Source organism: Ambystoma mexicanum, chromosome 6p (genome assembly GCF_040938575.1).
Source record: "Ambystoma mexicanum isolate Mex_15411 chromosome 6p, UKY_AmexF1_1, whole genome shotgun sequence".
Taxonomy (NCBI): Eukaryota; Metazoa; Chordata; class Amphibia; order Caudata; family Ambystomatidae; genus Ambystoma; species Ambystoma mexicanum.
In genome coordinates, this window is record NC_090935.1 from 238,857,524 (window position 1) to 238,876,435 (window position 18,912).

The 18,912-nt window shown below is 42.0% G+C and overlaps 1 protein-coding gene across 3 annotated transcripts in view; it reads right to left on the reverse strand.

The window, feature by feature from the left end:
- Window positions 1–9,000: 9,000 nt before the first annotated feature.
- ZBTB7C (zinc finger and BTB domain containing 7C) overlaps window positions 9,001–18,912 on the reverse strand; it is a 984,162-nt gene continuing 974,250 nt past the window's right edge. For all 3 annotated transcript variants that reach the window (XM_069626945.1, XM_069626946.1, XM_069626944.1), the window contains one exon: window positions 9,001–18,058. In XM_069626945.1, the coding sequence (XP_069483046.1) occupies window positions 17,437–18,058 (622 nt within the window). In that variant the 3' untranslated portion in view covers window positions 9,001–17,436. The remainder of the gene's footprint in view (window positions 18,059–18,912) is intronic.

Below are 18,912 nucleotides of genomic sequence, written 5' to 3' on the forward strand. Positions count from 1 at the left end.
GCGATCAATATTATGCATTGATCTCACACTGACACTGACAGGAGTAACAGACACACACAGTTGTTCGCTCCAAAAAGGAAGAGGCGGGAGATGTAGTGTTAGAATTGAGCATACCATGTCCAGTACAGATAAAAGAAAGAGCATTGCCATATATGACACAAGTGGTGAAAAAAGAAACCAAATACTTTCACAATGATTTGGAAAAAGTTCCAAACGTTCTATAAAGGAAAGTGATGGCACACCAGTACATCATGCAGCACTCTTACGTAAATTAATAGAAGTACTGCCATTCCCAGTAGGATTGACACTAATAAAGTGCAAGGCCCACACAGGAGGGCAAGATTTGTTTTAATTGGGTAACGAAAAAGCAGACAAAGCAGCGAAAGGAGCAGCATATCTGCCGGAAGGATCACATTTGCTGTTCCCTGGTGAGGAGGAAAAAATACCACCTGTTGCTTTGATGAAAACAGCAAAAGGAAAAGATGCCCCATCAAAAAGCATAGTTGCACCCCGAATAGGGCAAATAATAGAATTACAGAGCGAAGCACCAAACAAGGAAAAAGAACTATGAAGGAAAAGGGGGTGCTCTCTGTCACAACTTATTTAATATGGCGGCATGATAGCACAGTGTAGAGGAGCAGCTGAATGCCTCTGCAGGAAGTCCTGCGCCCTACCTTTGGTATGTTGGAAGCCTAAGATTGTGCCATGCTTGACACCAACAGTTGTGACCATACCACAGGGAATATTCGAAAGATGGTACCCTCTGAGAAAGCCCTACCAAATGTATTCCCGAAGAGACGACACTCTGAGGGAGGATCTGCCTGAAGAAATATGAAAAAGAGGAGCTAGTGACATCACGAAAGATAAGCGTGATGCCCTAGAATACTGGATGAAGAAAACGTATGGACCTTATAGAAGCTAATGACAAAGTTAAGAATTGAGTAAACTTTCATATGTGAAGAGAAGATTGCACGTGTGAGAAGCACTGCAGAAAATGGAAACTGTTCAATAACAGTACAGATGCTGTAACGCAATTAGACTAAGTAATCATAGAAGCTGGCTATATGTAGTGAATAGATTGCAGGCGGAGCTGCCATTTTATAGAAGCTGGACATCAGTGTCATGAATTTAGTAAGCCGGACCCATAGAGAAAAAAGGCAGAGAGCTGTGTCGCAGCAAGAATTAGCTGAGACCGTGAAAATTAATGGCGAGGCTGTCTGACCTGGTGTCAAATTTAAGGCAGCCAAGGCGCTTATCTATTCTTGAAGCCGCTGAATGTGCAAAGCTGAATCACCCCTTGTTAAGGTGCTAAGAAAGAACACCAGGTACGCCAAGTTTGATACATTTAAGACATTTAATTTCTGCAAAATAGACCAAGTCATGGTCTCCTGCCACGTGTGCCGAGGATGGAAATAGAGTTGAGCTTGGCATTCTAGAACAAGGATAGTGCATGCTCTCACTCCCTTACATTCCCAGGGACATGAAGACTCTGCAAGGCCAAGTTCAAAGACAATCTTCATGGCAGAAGGCATGGGTGATGAGCCCAATTAGCCCAATTAGCCGTTGGGCTAATTGGGTGGGGAAGGGAAGTCCTGTCCACCTCCTGGCACCTGGGTTTTAGCTTACGCACTGCTAAGTGAACTGAATGTTCCAGACATTGCACAAGCTTGCCAACCAATTGTAGAGGGCCATATAACAAAGGGCCTTATAGTTTGTGAGTCAATGATATACCGTGTACCGAATAGTGTTGAAGATGACTTGCAGTAGAGGTAGGCATAAGTTGTCCCCCTAACAGTAGACAGCCAATCACAATCCCACCCAGTATGGAAAGTATCCTTAGATGTTCCCCTTGAGAGTATCACAATTCCTTGTAGGTTTTTCTTATTTGCCACGTAGTATGACATCACGCATGATGAATTTTTTGTATAAAGATGCGATTTTTGTAAAATGTACTGAGAGCTCATGCGAACATCCGTTGCTGTCCGTTGTAACTCCCTGTTTTATACAATTGATATTAAAACAGAAAGCGTTGCCATCTTCCTGAGTTGATTTGTTTATTTGGTGTCAGAGTTATTCTGCATCCCACCCATTGCATGTGGGTTATCCAAAGGGCTCTAAGCTCAACAGGCAAGGTGGTAGTGCCAAAACGTTGTTGAATTTAGCACTTACCCAGTTTCACTACCCCACCCATGTGTTAAAAGAGCATGTGGCTGCAGGGAGTAATGATGACTGGTTTGTGCTCTATTTGTATGAATATGTGTCTGAATTTGTACATAATTGTATGGTTTGCCAGAAATGTTTGCCAGGTCACACTTTAAGAGTGGTATGATGAACATTTCCATGGCCAGAAGTGCCTTTCCGGCACTTGCATATTGGCTACGTCGATATGCAAGATAGATGTACTTCTTATAGGTACATCCTTACAGTTCTGTGTCCAATTGTAGATTTGCTTAAGGCTGGTCCATGTCCACATAATGATTCCCAATCAGTGGCTAAATTCCTGGTGCAGCAGGTGTTACCAAGGTGGGGGATCCCAGATGAAATTCGTTCTGACAATGGTCAGCACTTTGCAAATGATTTGATTAAGGATATAACTGCCCTTTTGAGGATACAACATAAACTATGCACTGTGTGCCGCCTGTAACCAAATGGTTTGGCTGAGAGAACAAATGGGCTACTAAAACAGCGCTTGGCTAAACTAACGCAAACGCTTGGCAAATCATGGCTGTATTGTATGCCTCTTGCTATTTTTGCCTTACGCAACTCGCCTGGAGGAGATCATCACTAGAATCCTCATGAAATTGTTACTGGTTGGAGAATGCACGCGCCTCTACCTCTAACATGTAAAAGTTCTGCTGCTAATGTTTTGGGGGAGGATTTCCACATGTAGCTCACAGAACTTCCAAAGTCGCTTACGTATATACCCCAGCAGATAAAGCCAAGAGTACGATCTAGACATAAGACGTGCAAAATTTTTAACTGTATGATTTTTGTCCCCACAATAAAGCTGTAACCGTCGTCTTTTTTCCCTTTCCTCAGAAGACACTGAGGAAAGGGAATGCCTAATTGCATAGGTTCAGGTACCGAAGAACTGGAGGGACTTGTCATAGTAACAGGGTTTCTTTCCGATTTGTTAAAGTATCTGGGGGTATCATCTCTTCTTTTTTCTCCTTTCCTGTCTTGTGTGTTGATCAACCCTGATGACTAAACTTACATAGTCAGACAAAAGTAGCAATGTTCTACGACATGGCTTAGGCAGGGTCGGACTGGGCCATAAAATGGTCTCGGGCACCAATGAAAAAGTGGCCCACAGTTGACAATGGCCATTCATACCTTTTGTGACCCTGTTTGAATAGTACCCAAGATGGAGTTTAAAAAAAATGATGCAAAATGTGCATTTTAAAGCATATTTACTCAGCAACAGGGGTCAAAACTACTAGCCACATAGTGACGTAGCTCATCAAACTGCCCCACATTGGCCAAAAAAGTGGCCCACTTTGAACAAAAAAACTGTCCCACACCAGCATTTTACTTTTTTGGTTTGGCCATGTGCCTATTGCCCTATAGGCCAGTCCGAGACTGGACTCAGGGCACTTTGATCTCATCCTTTGGGCCTCTGTAAAATGTGCTATAAGTAGGACTCTATTACCTTATTGCGCATCCAGTAGCTCCAGTAGCTCATTCCTTATCACTTGGTTTTCTCCTTGTCTATGAAACAAGAACCCAGGATAGTGTACCAATAACGGGTGGTTTCCTTCAATATAAGGTGTAGCCCAGGTCAATGCGGTTCTATCTAAATGAAACAGCAAGAAGGCTACTTTGGCTTGGTCGGATGCATATAGTTGCAGCCGATTCAAAAAGTGTGTTTTGAATTGTGTTAAAAAGGGTTTTAATTATTTTGGCTCTCTGCCATATTTAGTGGGCATGGGCAGGGAAGGAATACCTTGATTGGGTAGAAGAGCAGGGAGTGTAGCATGAGTGATAACCGAACGGGTGTCCGAATTGGACGCCACACTGGATGCCCTTGCTGTACCTGCCATGTTCACAGCCCAAGGGTTAACTGTTTTTTTACTCAACTGATCCACAGCCTCTTGTAGGGCTGTCATGGATTGATATAGGACAGAACTTTCTTTTCTTGAAGTCATTATCTCCACTTGGAGTTTCTTCACCGTAATAGTCAGTTCCTGAAGTAAGATATCCATGCTCAGGAGAGATTATTAGGCACAATCTGTTATGCTCACCAGACTTAGAAACGCAGGTTGTGAAGATCTCTCAGGAGCATGGAGAATTTACACATCAAACCAAGGGAAATAAGGCACACTGACTGAAGTCAGACAATACAGTGAGCTTCTTTCTACCTGGCGGAAGGGCTACTAGACACACCTCCTAACTGTGACCTCCATTAAGGAATACAGGAGCTGTAGAAGAGCAACAAATAAGATACTGTATATATCAGGTATTGGCTTTCCACTTACACAATGACCATCTGATAAAGTTGAGAGCTTACCTATAATTTTGGTATTTTATTTACATTTTTTGACATTTGTGTTACATCCAAACCCTGAGGTATCACAGCGTTCAATACATTGTAGAATTTGATTACAGACAGATGTTGTTATTCATACTTATTGAAAAGCTAGCGTTTTACACATTTTTTTAAAACATGGCATGATTGTTCGTTTCTGATACTCGTTGGGAGGGTGTTCCAAAGGGAGAGTGCTGCAACCTCAAAACTACTGCCACCTGCCCTTTGTTTCTGAAATAGGGGGTGACCAGGGAGATGCTGGTGTTGGATCTGAGGGCTCTAACTCCAGGTTTTTCCGTGAGCGTGTCACTGAGTAGGTGGGAGCTACTTTGCGGATGGATTTGTGTGTGAGGGAGAGGGTATTGAACTAACTCGATCCAAGCATTTACTGGCAGCCAGTGTACCTCTCTTCTGATGGCAGAGATGTGGTGCGTGCGTTGAACGGCAATCAGTGCTTTATTCTGTAGAAGCTGAAGTTTAGTTAGGTTGACGGCAAATATTCCCATAAGGAGCATGTCGCAGTAATCCATTTTAGAGAGGATTAATGCCCGAGCTAGGGTAAGGCAGTTGGTAGGAGTCAGAAATTGTCTGCTCAGAGAGATGAGCCGAAAGGTGTAGACCCCGGATGATGATAGTGCATCTATGCTTTTTGTCATGTTCAGCTCAGCTTCAAGGTGAACCTCTAGGGCCTTTATATTCTTCGGGACAGGGATGACGGTACCATCATTGTTAATTTGAGGAGAAGGTGGGATCCATGTTTTTGAGGCAGTGAGAGAAGCTGTCAATCAGGATCTCGGTTTTCTCATCGTTCAAGCATAAGTTGTGTGTGGCCATTCAGTTTTGAATGGTGCTGTATACAAAGTTTATAGTATTGGAGTCATCAGAAAAGTTGCCTGTGATGAGAATACATATTTGGGTGTCATCTGCAAAATTGGTGTAGATGATATCCTGGGCATCCAGGAGGTTGAAGAGGGGCTTTGTGTAGGTATTGTGGGGTGTGGGTGAAAGATAGGATCCCTGAGGGACCCCGAATGGGGCAGGAATGGGGTCGGCGGCTGCTTCCCCTATAAAGACTCTAGTGGTCCAGTCACTGAGAAATGACTGTATCCAGGTGGCAGCCTCTGGAGAGAAGTGGAAATGCTGGCTTAGATGTTGGCAGAGTGTGATGTGGTTGAGACAGTCGAAGGCCGCAGAGAGCTCTAGGAGAAGGAGAATACAGAGAAACCCTAATGTTGTCTATTTGATTTTTGAGGCCCAGGAGTGCAGTCTCAGCGCTGTGGTTAGACAGGTGCCTGGTTGTCTTTTATCAAGTAGGTGGTTAGGCTAAAAAAAGTTCTGCACTCGTAGTTAGGCCATCCTGTCCAGGATCTTGAGGAGAAAGGGCACAGTGGTGATTCGCCGGTAGTTGGTGGGGATGGTGGGGTCGAGGGAAGTTTTTTAGGAGGGGGTGATCCATTCACATTCAACGTTGGCTGGTATCATTGGTTAGGAAGGAGGCATTGATGAAGTGTGTGATGATAGGGGCTTGGGTGGGCGCACAGATTTTAACTACATGGGCTGGGCAGGTGTCTCCTTTGCAATAGGATGGTTTGAGTGCGACGGAGATGCCTGTATTCCATCAGTGCACCTAAGCTGCTAATAGGTCCAGGGGTGCTTGTCAAACATTCATCTGTTCGACAGAGGTGGATGCTAACCTCATGCAATAGCCCCTTGGCAGCAATGATAGAACGAGCATTACTCTCTAAGCGAAACATTCAGTTTTAACCAAAAAAGTGAATCAAAACGTAACATGGTCAATTACCTAAGAAATACCTGAATTAGCCTGGTCAGGAACAAAATGAGACTCGAGGTTCTGAACGGGATGTTCACCGTTGTGTGAACGCCGAGACGTCTTTTCGGCTTCTTTATATTTCCAGGTAACCCAACGTCATGCACGAGTACTCTGCGCATTGACGTGAGCGTTCCAGGAAGTGTTACTGGTTGCTATGAGTAACCCAATGCGCTCTGCGCATCGTGGGCAGATTTTCTGGGACCGCATACCTACATTGAGGGAACTCCTGTCTCCTGGGGATTAGTTTACGTGCATCCACTTAATAGTATGGAAATCTCATACCCAGGATTCTAACATTTACTACTGGCAGTATTCTCGCAGAATGTCGCTGAAGGTAAATTAGAAAATACCACCAGATTTCTCCTCAGAATGCCTGACAGCATTTATATCCACTGTCAAATTAGTTGTTTTTAACTTGCATCCCCCACTAAGCACCTACCACTGACTTCCAGTACTATCTGTAGACCATACTAAACTGCCTTTCCCCATATTCAAAATAACAAATACCTAAAAACAGCCCATCTTGTGGGTGAGATGACCATACTCTTTGAAAATGTCAAGACGTTTTTGATTCCTTGCTGAAAAATAGCAAATAAACATGAATTAGCATTCTGTTTTCATGCCATACCCTGGTCTGGAAAAGCCTTACTACAGGCTTTATGCAAGACCCCATCCTCCTGTCTGTACTATGCTCAAAATAAGACCCTTGAACTGTTTTCTTCTTATCCCAGATTGACACCTTAAAAACTCCCACGGCACCCTCATTGATTTGGTTACATTCATCAGCCTGTACCCCCCAACATACCGTAAGTTGCACTTATTGTCATTTCACTGATCCTCTCCCTGTAATTTGGTGTCTGTTTAGTAAAGGTTAGTGGCCTTGCTATGCTCTGCACTTGACCTCTTACACAGAGCTTCAGCAGCATATGTGCATCTACTGGAATCTACAAAGCATTTCTAATAGATGGAAGCCAATCTGATTAACTGAATACACAAAACAAGAAGCAGGGGTTGTTTGAAAGGACCAACCCAAGGAGTGTTCTTCAGTTAAGTCTGTACATAGGGGGCTTTTGCCAGTGGTGTAATGCTATATTATCAGTGATTTCTGAAAGAGAGAATTCTCATTGAGAGTGGCCTCTTGTTGCTAGTGAAAGCCTGCACTTTGCATCGCTTCAAGATCCCAGCATTATACAGACAATTTAAGGTCTTCAGCGCTTACCCTGGTTGAGCATTTCTCAACACTCTCCTTTCAGAGCTTGTGGTTATTTCGACCAAAGAATGACTATGCAAATTGAAAGTGCTCGCCCCGAATCTCTCTTTTTGTTTAAATATTGGATTGATTTAGACGACTGCAGCCTTTCCACAGGTTGTTAATGTTTACCTCTGCCAGTAGCTGTCCAAAGATGGCATTGTGGATGGTACATTACGACTTCAGTATGATCAGACAAATGTGGTTCCTGTATTTTAGGTATACCATTACGTATTCTGCTGCATTTAACAGACCCTGTAGCCACTATAGTAGATATTGTTATCAGGCATATATATATATATGTACCCTCTTGGCATAGTCACCTTCAAATGTCACCAAGGCCATCCACACAGTGGGGCAATCTCTGGTATGCAAAGATAGGTACTTATCATCAGATGGATAAAAAGCCTAACTTGGTCAAGCCCCCAAATTTAGGATGCATGGAGTGATTCTCCAGTTCATATATTGTGACTGTGGACTATTGATCCTACTGGGCATATTCAGGCCACGGCATCTGTGCCATTATGTTCTTAAGATTCACCATTAAAACATATCCAGGCTAATGTTGTCAAATTACTTTCAGCTCATTATGAAAGATAATCACATGCTAAACTTGGATGGAGAAAAAAGTCAACAGCACTTCATAAAAAATACAGCTAGGTTCCATTCCTCACTTACAAGCTACAACCCACAGGGAATCATTTTGTTAATGCAAAAGGATGGCAAATGGCACTTTTCTCTCTTTGATTTAAACATCTATGAATTAAAGAACCTTGCAATGGAATCCCAGAAAGGGGATCTTTTCAACCAAGGAAGAACCAGGACCATGGGCTTTGCGGGTATATACTATACTGTTAGGATAGAGCGAATGTAATGAAACCACAAATGTGCGCTCATACTAAAAGATTTGTTGGCCACGTGGTTCTGCGCTATCCACTTATTCCTTTCTTCCCTTTCCCAGACATAATTTGGAATTATGTTGTTGGATAAGGAAACACTACTGCCTCCCCTTTTCACTAATATATTGCAGACTACTCCATCTGGCTATGTTTGGGGCGAAGCAGTGCATTACAAAGTCAAAGTAGAGCTAAAATGCATCAAACAAGTGCCCACTGGTTGTTATCAAAACAATACGTCATTTTGAATTACACCCTTAATTAGTACAGAACAGTCAACCTTTTTCACTTGTTAAAATCAGACCAAAGCTGTTAATAATATATTTTTCTTTGTCTATAGACACATGCTGTGATCAAAGACTGAAGTGTATCAAATAATAAAATCAATTATAAAATACACATATATAGGTGTAACTTTGTTACAATTTGACGTTTTGGAAAATCTAGTTTTAATTCAATTTTACTCACCTGTGTAATTTAATAGACTCAAGTAATACTGTTTAATAAATATGTATAAATTTAATTGTACAAGGTATCTTATCAATACTCAGCTTCAACAACTGTTAAGGGTGATTGTCCCATCACTTATTAAGGTCAATTTGCTTGCGTATATATTTTTACACATTCTCTCAGTTTTTTTTGTACATTTAGCAGTTATATACAAATTTGATATAAATTAAAAAAGCATACTCTGAAAGAGGTTTCCACGGACAGTGGAACTGTTTCTTCAAGTTGTTGTAGATTGTACAGTACTCATCCTTATCTTTGGATAAATTATAATGTCATCGATAGCGTACTAACACAATAGACCATACAAACTGCAAACTGCTCCAGTTCAGGAATGTCATTTCAGCAAGACCATTGCAGAAGTCGCATCTACCTTAGTAAAAAATAATGTATTCAACTGGAGTTGTATATCCGGTGAGTCCAAACAAAACATACTGTCTCTCGTTTAATTGCGATGTCGGAATACCCGTAACTATTACAAGACAAAAAGTAACCATTTTAGTAAAGACTCAGAGGGAGAGAAACATGTCAGGGGAATTTGGGTTCAATGTATCAATTTCAGCGTTACAAGTGGTAATCTCGTCTTTATGCATTTGTTTGTTTTTCTTGAAATTGTTCTATCATGATATATTGCAAAGTCTCATTTAACTGTCATTGTGTAAATATGCGTCTAGAGTTGGGGAGTGTTCAGAGTCCAGTGCATCTTTGCATCAATTATATAACATCTGCTCTTTTGAAAACACTTTCTGAGTAAGGAGTGACTTCCAAAAGCCAGTCATTCCAAAATGGCTCGGCAACGCCAGGAAGTTGATGAAGAAAAGTAAAAGGCATTCAGGGCTTTCAATGAATTCTAGTTTGTGTGCGTCTTCAGCAACATTTGGAGCATAACGTGAGGCAGCTATGAATGCACTTGCGTTCCCCTTATTGAGGTTTTTCTCTAGTCTTCTATATTGTGGGTACCCACGTAAGGCACCAGATCCTTGGGTCTGCCACATGCTGCTCTCCAGATGTTTTGGACTGTTAGAACCATGATCCCTCACCTTTGATCATACAGGCTAATGTTGATAGGATTTGAAGTCCATCAAATCCAGGACCCTACATTTGCAGAACCTTGAAATGACTGTACATACATTGGTGATGGGGTTCATGTGCAGAATAAAAATGTGCATGTTATGCTCTTATTGATTATTGCCAAAATAGGTTCCTTAAAAGGAAAATGTGGGTGATGGTTTCTAGCTCATTAGTGAATCAGCGGTTTCGAGGATTAGGATTTCTGGAGAGATCACTGCATTGATCTGTGGTTTTAGAGTGAATTGTTGGCCATTGAAAATGGCGGGGAATCATCATCTTTGTTGCATTGCAGATTTTCATGCTTGTGTCCCGTTTCATTAAAAGTGGCAATTGCCTATATAGTAGAGGAAATACTTGCATTCTGCGGGTGGAATGAATCGGTACGGGGAAATTCGACCAATCCTCAGAATTTCCAAACAGTGGACGTCGCAGTGGTGTGGCATCTGCAGCCAAGAGTGCATCTTGATTTAGGCATGTATGCAGTTTTGTCTATGGCAGTCCTATATGTCTGTTTCTTCTGTTCCTTGGTTATGCCACGAAATGTAAAAACATGCATATGCATATATTGGGCCCTCTATGATCGATCACATAGGAATTTGCTCGCTGCATGTGTGTGGGCATGACACCGGAAGTTTAGCCACGTGGATGCAGTTGGACAACTCATATACAAGGCTTTGAAATGTGCCAGATACATTCATATGCATGGAGGGATTGGATGCAGGACCCTTCAATTTGCAACCTGATCTCCTCCTGCACATAATTCCTCACTTTGAATTATGGCGCGTGCATGCAGTGCACTGCTGCCAGAGGATGTGAGACACATTTTGCACCTACCTGCTGTGCCATGCTATGGCAAGGACTTTCATTAATTGACCCATAGAATGTAAATGACAGCCTGAGTTCTTCGATATGGCTCCCTGGTGAGTTTGAGCAGACAACCAGAAATTGTGTTTTCTGGATTTCTAAACACATTTTATTTATATTCATCCATTTCTTTGTATGGTTTAGTAGTGGAGCCTATGTTGTTAATGTTTCTTACTGAAAGTCCAATGATGACGTGTGTGGCATTTTCATTGAACATTTGAACACATTCTTTTATGTTGGGTGAATGTAATCCGGCCAGGATATTGAAGCTTACAGTGTCTTTGGATGGGGAGAAAACAAGTAGGAGATCAAGTAGGCCCAGCTGGGTAGGTCAACTCTGGAATGCCTGTCTAGGGGGTCTTCTAGCACTTGTTTTAGTTCTCTAACACTGAAAGCTAGAATTGAGGAGTTCTTTTGTACTATTTTTAGCAGTATTTGTAGAAAATGCTAAGTGACATCTCCCTCCATGAATTAGGAATTGAGTGGCGACTTTGCCATTGGTATGCACTTAGATGAGGTTTATGTTTCGAGGAGAGTCGTTCAACCTAGAGTGTATTATGCTTTCAGGAACTGTGAGTGATTTAAAACTAGATTTCATCAGTTTGTCCAGAAATAATGTCATGATCTCTGAGTTATTTTTACTTAATGGCCATTTGAATGAGCCATCGCCAGACCATGAAACCATTGTTTTATTTACTATGTTATGTTGCTATACCTCACTGAAACACCACTGTTGTCCGTATTGTGGCTTGGTTGTGCTCGGGCATGGGATAGCCAGATCTTTGTCTGCTGGTAATGAGAACAAGACCAAGAAAGAAGAAAGAGTAAGGGAAAGTGGGGAAGGAGATTACAGATGAAGGGAGGGAGTTGATCAGGGGGAAATGTTTGTATTTGTAGAAATGCATGTTAGCCCACTATATAGGGACTACCTTCTAAATAGATGAGACACAGAAAATTATGCGTTGGTTGTAGATACGCATTAAGATTCCAAGGCAGTTTTGAAAGATTTGTTAGAGATCAAGTTGTTTTAGATGTGTACAGGGCTAGAGAGTTTGCTCTGGCAATCCTGGCAGATATGTAGACTTACAGTACATGAGGTGTCTATTTATGGCACCACATGTACGCTCCAGAATAGTAATTCTGGACTGCCATGCGGACTACAGAAGGTGGCCTACTGTAGAGAAGCAGTTGGACGCATTATCCCTAACTCCCACCCCCTCAACCCGGTCCTAATGGAACAGTAGGAGAAGAGCTCTGCATGGGACCCCGTATGTTATTCCTATACTGCATCAAGTGTACGAGAGACAATATGCACTCAGCAGTTGTACCGAATGTACCCTTGCACTGAAAGGGTGGAAAGATGCCTTATGGAAGGATGTCAGCACGCACCGTTGGACATCATAGAGCGCTGAGTGAAACCTGATGAGGGTAGAGTGATGTCATAAAGCAAAACCACACTGAAACAATATGAAAATACTTAAGAGAGATGATGTAACTACAGCAACAAGAGAAACTATGAAGTAATCATCAAGGTAAAAGAAGACAATGCCTCATCATGAATTGGGTGGTATCCCGCCGGGATACTGCCTGTGCTAGTAGTGCTAACGCCAACCGATCTGGCGTTATTAGCGCCGGATCACGCGTTTGGCGCAACAGTACTTCCCCATTGGGCCCATTCGGGAATCCCCTATCCCCATTGGACCCAATGGGGAATTTTCGGCGCTATTACCGTCGATAATCGCGCTGAAAATTGGCAAATTCCCCGCGGATTTCCCCCCATCTCAGAGCTGAGGGTAAATACTGCCAAACCCGTGATTTGGCTGACCCTTAAATGTGGCGGTAATAGTGTTACTGCCGCATTTAAGGGTTACCGCCCAACTCGGGATGAACACGAAAGTAACTTGCTGACCAATATGTGTAAATATGCAGCAACGCAAGGTACAAAAGACATATAGAAGCTTGCTATAGAGGAATATTTAACGTGGCTAGGATGCCCATAATGGGAATATGGACACCGGCTCGTGTTAAGATTCAATTCAGCTACCTCAGAAACAGATCAGGGATCAGGGTTGAAGAGTCAGGAGATGCTGGAAGAACAGCTTTGTATGCAAAGGAAAGAGGAGTTTGTGTTGGCTTGGGATCAAGGATGCTATTTCAAAGGAATAGCTGCAAAGCACAAATGGAGGCAGACGGATAAGTCATGGATGTGAGACATATTTTTCTTAGATTAAATAAGAAGAAAACATCTGCAATAGCCAAGTATTAGTTAATTAAAAGTTTATAAAGTCTATACAATGCAGAGTGAGTAAATCTCTAGAGGCCAAGAAGAGCAATGATACTCAGTATATTTAAATCAAATAGCAATAAAAAAGAGGTAGAAATGGATACATTTGTGGTCTCTTCACAAAATCAAAAACAAGGACTATTCATTAAGCCTGGATGAAGATAGTGATGTGCTTACACTCCCTTGAATGTATCAGAACAGAGAGGAGGCTACAAGGTCAACTACAGATGGAAAACATTGGCTCATGGCTGGACTGATGAGAGATGATGGACTAATTGGGAAAGTGGGAAGTAATCTGATGTGATTCAAGCACCTGGGTTTCAGTTTCCTTATGTGCTGCTAGCGAGCTGAAAGTCCAAGGGAATGCCAACCAATCAGTGGGTCTATGGGGGAACCTTTTATGCAATGTTGCACAGACCAATTCACTGCCAATTTGTTCGCTATAATCAGTATTATACATATTTAGAGGTAGTTTGAGGCATGCCTCACATATAAGAGACAGCCAATGGTGTTCTATTCCCTATGTAATCTGTAAGTAGACATGTTCCCCTAACCAATCTATCCTTCTAATACGTTTTATAGTTTGCCACATAGGATGATGTCATAGCTGAGGCATATTGGGGTATAAGTCCTCTGTGTAATCAAGTTTCTGGGTGTTTGCGCAAGCATCAGTTCGATGTCTGCTGGTGTACCCTGCTTTATTAAATTGAGAATAAAGTCTGTCCGTTTATTTGGTCTGAGATCTTTTTTGATAATTCCATCTAGCACAAGAGACGCTTCAAGGTACTAAAGCATACTACTTCAAGTTTGGTATGGGTGAGAAGGTGAATGTTGTTGGTAGTGGAAAAGGTTAGATAGAATCAATCAAATAAAATGTGATTATCTTTGGCCCCTAAATGTAAAGTTAAACAATATGGCACTTAGAAAGTGAGGTGAATCATTTGATATCCTGATAATATACCATAAGAGAGTTTAGAAGCTGAACAGTGCAGGGAGCTGGAGATTTGTTGTTTGTCACATGACTGTTACCATAATGCCATGACACAATTTGCTTCTTCACCAGTACTTTATACTAATGCAAGGCAACATTACAGGACTTTGGAGCAGGTAGGGGCCTTTCAGGCTGCAAGTCAACAAAGTGAACACCAGCACACCTGTAAAATCAGCAGTGAGGGGTTCCCCAGCCTGCCAGTCAAAGCAGAGAGAATGGGCGTGAAACATGAGTGAATATGCTCCGAAATGGACTCACAGGCAAGAGAAATGGTGATCTGGCCAGCTTGCTCACCTGGAAATCCTTTCAATAACAACGCTAAGGAGTGGTTGTATGTTAGAAACGTAAATCTGCTATTTTTTTGGCAGAAAAATGAGAAACATTTTATTTTTTTATTTTAATGATATGACACAGAACTTTTATTCTGTACCAAATAGCATCAAAGCACATAGCCTTGTCCTTTTGTGCAAAATGTTTAAGGTGATGGCTTAGCAGTGATCAGGAATTTTAGATTTTTGCATTTCCAGGGCATCATTGTGAGCCTGTTTGCACAAGAAAAGAGGAGAGTTCTCCTAGTCCTTGAGCAGCTGAACTGCAAGGTTGTATAGACAGGGAAGATGGGAGGAACTATGGCACTTTTAAATGAGGGTAGGTTTTGGGGACTAGGCTTCCTGGAAGTTTGTATGGTTTGCTAGGGAATTAATGATAATGGCAACATTAATGTGTGATGCAGGGTCCTCTTGGGTTGAGGCTGGGCTCTTCTGGGAGTTAATCTGCATTATCACACCGATGTCTTCCTCCGAGATTTCACTGATGTTCAAGAGTTGCTTGTATTTCTTGTTAGATAATGGATATCTCCGGATCAGTGTTTATTTCCAATTTGTGTCTTATTAGTTCTGTTTCTTCAATGCAGACCTTCTGGATCTTCACACATCATCTACTACACACCCGCGTTGTTTGTGTTCAAGAAAATGTTTGTCATTAGCCACATAAACATTCATTTAGAAGGTATTTTGTCCACAGAAGTCCTTTGCTACCTTACGAAGAAAATATATTCTGCTCATATCCTATAACCCCAAAAACTCTTCAGGGTTCAAACTCTCATCACAAGGAATTTGCTTCCTAGAATTAAATGGAATTAAAGAGCCACTGGAAACAGCGTACACTTATCTTCACAACTTCCCGATTTAAATGTAGAGCAAATGTGACAGAGGAAGAACATTTTGTGATTCAGTAAAAATGTGTGTCAATTTACCACTATTGAAGGGATAACCAAACCCAAGTCTCATGTGTGTTATTACATGATGATATCAGCAGTAAGAAGATATGCCAGTGTTTCACAATTTAGCGTCAACATGTGTTTTACCTTTATCAGGAGGTTGATTTTATAAATCGTAAACTTCTATTGTTCAGAATACAAAATGCTAACAGATTTATCTGTGAATACTAATTAATAATGTTACAAAGGTTATACATCCCTTATTGGCATGGTACACATTTTGTGAAAACAAATGAAAGACAAGCCAGCTCCTGGAATTGTAAGACTCATTATTTTGTTGCAGCAAAGTTCATTGGACACCTCAAAGCAGAGATTTGAAAAAATGGGTCACCATTAAATACCAGAATAGGTGAACATGGGATGCTGGGGTTGATGCCCTGGGATGCAGGGACTGCAGCTATTGGATCCTTCCACAGAAATGCAAGAGTATATTTACTGTTTTAAACCGAGCCTCATCTACCCAAGATGTGATCTAATAAAAGACTTAATCAAATGACTGGAGTAAATGAGTTATTTCGATGGGCAAAGACAGTTATTATGGTTTCCGCAGCCCATAAATTTTAATATGATAATCTGAAAGCAAATGCAATTCATAAACAATGTTATTTGTATGAAATTTAATAGTAATAAGTTAAGGTGCTTCACTTATATGGCAATTTATAATAATAGTATTTGAAATAGTGCTTGTTAGAATAACTTGGCACATTGTGGGAATATCTTTCATCTTGAAACTACTGGGTTATGGGTAACTCACGAGTAGTAAAGGTCAGCAGTTTTTGGAGGCTCCACCATGACCGGAGCCGTCATCCCAATTGAAGACTTAGGGCCACATTACGACCCAGGCGTTGGACCATGGTGCTAATAGCACCATGGTCCCTGCCGGTAACTTACTGACTCTGCCATGGTGGAATGGGGAATTACCACCCCATTCCGAGGTTGGCCGGGCGGTAATTCCCTATGCCGCCATGGCCCTTCCCCATTCCCATTTTTGCCCCATAGGGCTCAATGGGAATGGGGAAGGCGCTAATTACGGCACCGTAAATTACTGTAAATTACCGTAAAAACTCTTGCAACTGTATGCTAAGGGCCTCATTACAACCCAGTAATGAGTTGTAATGAGGCCCTTAGCATATAGTTGCAAGAGTTTACTGGGGCCGGTGCACATCTGTTCATTTCAAATGCTAAAGTAAGTGCTTATTGAAAGTCACGGATAAACAGCATAGATCTGCTTCCTGTATGAAATTGGCATCTGACTAAACATGCTCACTAAAATGAGCTTTTATATTAGGCAAGAAATTACCCCACCACAGGATTATCATGGCGGGTGTTTCTATATGTCTTTAAAGGTCAACCACATTGCAAAACGAACTAGTATCTTATTGAACCGCTGCAGCCTTCAGTTCTGTGGCAAAAAATGCATTCTATAATTTATCAAATGTTTGGCTTCAGAGAGTTGATCAGCAGTTTGAAAGTTTTCATAAGAATCTAAAATGTTAAGTAGGTTACGCCCTCAAATAGTTGACCAATATCAAACAAGTAAGGTCTAGGAAAATGGTCAACACCTTTTCTTCCAGGATGGTGAATCAGCACAAATGTGGTGCAACTATTTTGGTTGCCTCAAACACATTGTTTTTCATAAAATGAAGGAAGTAAGTTCTGGAACAAGGAATGACGTCTCCTGTTTGGCCCGTTGCTTTACCGATAAACAACAAAAGTGATTTTGTTCCATGGGAGTCTCTGTAACACCAAGACCATATCCCTGAAAAAAATGTGCAACCACACAAGACCAATAGACATGTCAGCAACCGAGGCAAGCACCTGTTGGTCATCGGACGGAGAGAGAGATCTGTGTTTCGGCAAAACGCGTAGAACCCGCAAAGTCTAGGACTTCGTTAAAGAGTTTGCTGGCAAAAGGAATGGGTAACATTGGGGTAAACCTTTAATTGCTTGCCTCTGAAATTGAAGCTGCATTGTTTAGTCCTATATTCCAGGGGATAGGGCTGGGAAAGTACTGCGGTGCAGAGAGATTATCATTTTGGGAGAGTGCAAAGCTGAAAATGTCTGTATTTCTCTCTGGCCCCAGGGGAGTCCTTCCTAGCAGTGATAAGTGTGCGTCCTCATATCGGCTTTCCAAGTCTTCCAGATGCAGCCTACTTTTCGCTTCCTCTATAAAGTGCTTGTGGCTGGGGCCTGGGAGGCACATTGCCCCGCCGCCCAAGTGGCCACCTCGATCGTCTAATGTCGGGGGCATCATCATGAAGTTCTTCTCATCCGGCTGGCTGTTCTGTGCGAAGATTAAGCTGGCAGCTCTCCATGCCGCTGGCTTGCGCCCCCTCCTGGGCCGGGAGATCCGGCAGCTTTGCCTCTTAATGTGCCTATGGAGGTGATCGGAGCGCGTGAAGCTCTTGTAGCAGAACTCGCACTGGTAAGGGCGGACTCCCGTGTGAATCCGCATGTGATTCTTAAGATCGTAGTTATGCACAAATTTGGCACTGCAGTGTATGCAGATGTATGGCCTCTCTCCTGTGTGTTTCCGCATATGGATCTTCAGCTTGTCCTGCCTGCAAAGACAGAAAGTGCACAATGAGTAGTCTTGCAAAACTCACCAGACTACAGCAAATTACATTTGCACCTCTGATCATAAAAACTGAACTTTTCATTAACATAATAATTCTCATTTTCCGAGTTACTCAACACATATGTAGATATCAGTATCTTTAGAACAACAGGGAAAGCTGAGTAAATGCATATGAACAACCTAAGTTATGCAATGGGGCCAGCCAATCAGAGTATCACATCAGCTGATAGGGTCTGTATCATCCTTGTACTACCTTGTGCATGCAAGGTTTGGAGTGAAAAAAACACAGAGTGGGGCTGTTGTAGAACAGTGGCTACAACCTTGTGTTCAAACATTTTGCCAATGTATGCAAGCATGTGTAGGAGACGACTTTATTGTCAGCTAGAACTGCTTCCCTTTTAGCTGCCCCCATAATGCTTTATAATACAGCTACATTACAATTTGCCACATCAAGACTTGAAAATCTCAGAGGCAAGCCACTGGAATATCACACAGCACATGTTGAACGTCCTATGTAAGTAATGCAATGCGATACGCAGCTGTACATACACCCATGGCATTGGCAACAAGTTGTTCTACAGATACCCAGCAACATCACTTAACTTCCCTTTTTTGACTCCCATTTTAAAGTGAAATGGGTTGTTTTCTGGCTTGCAGACAAGACACAACCACACAAATTAAAATGTCATGTGTACAGCAAAGCAACTGGAAAAGCAGTTTTTCAAAACTACAGGCAAGAAGTTGTGACGATCCTTTAGATGGCGTCACTTTTCCCCAGGGGAGAATCCCTTCCCATGAGGCTAGGAAGGTGAGGCCACTAGCTAATAGTCCCCCTAG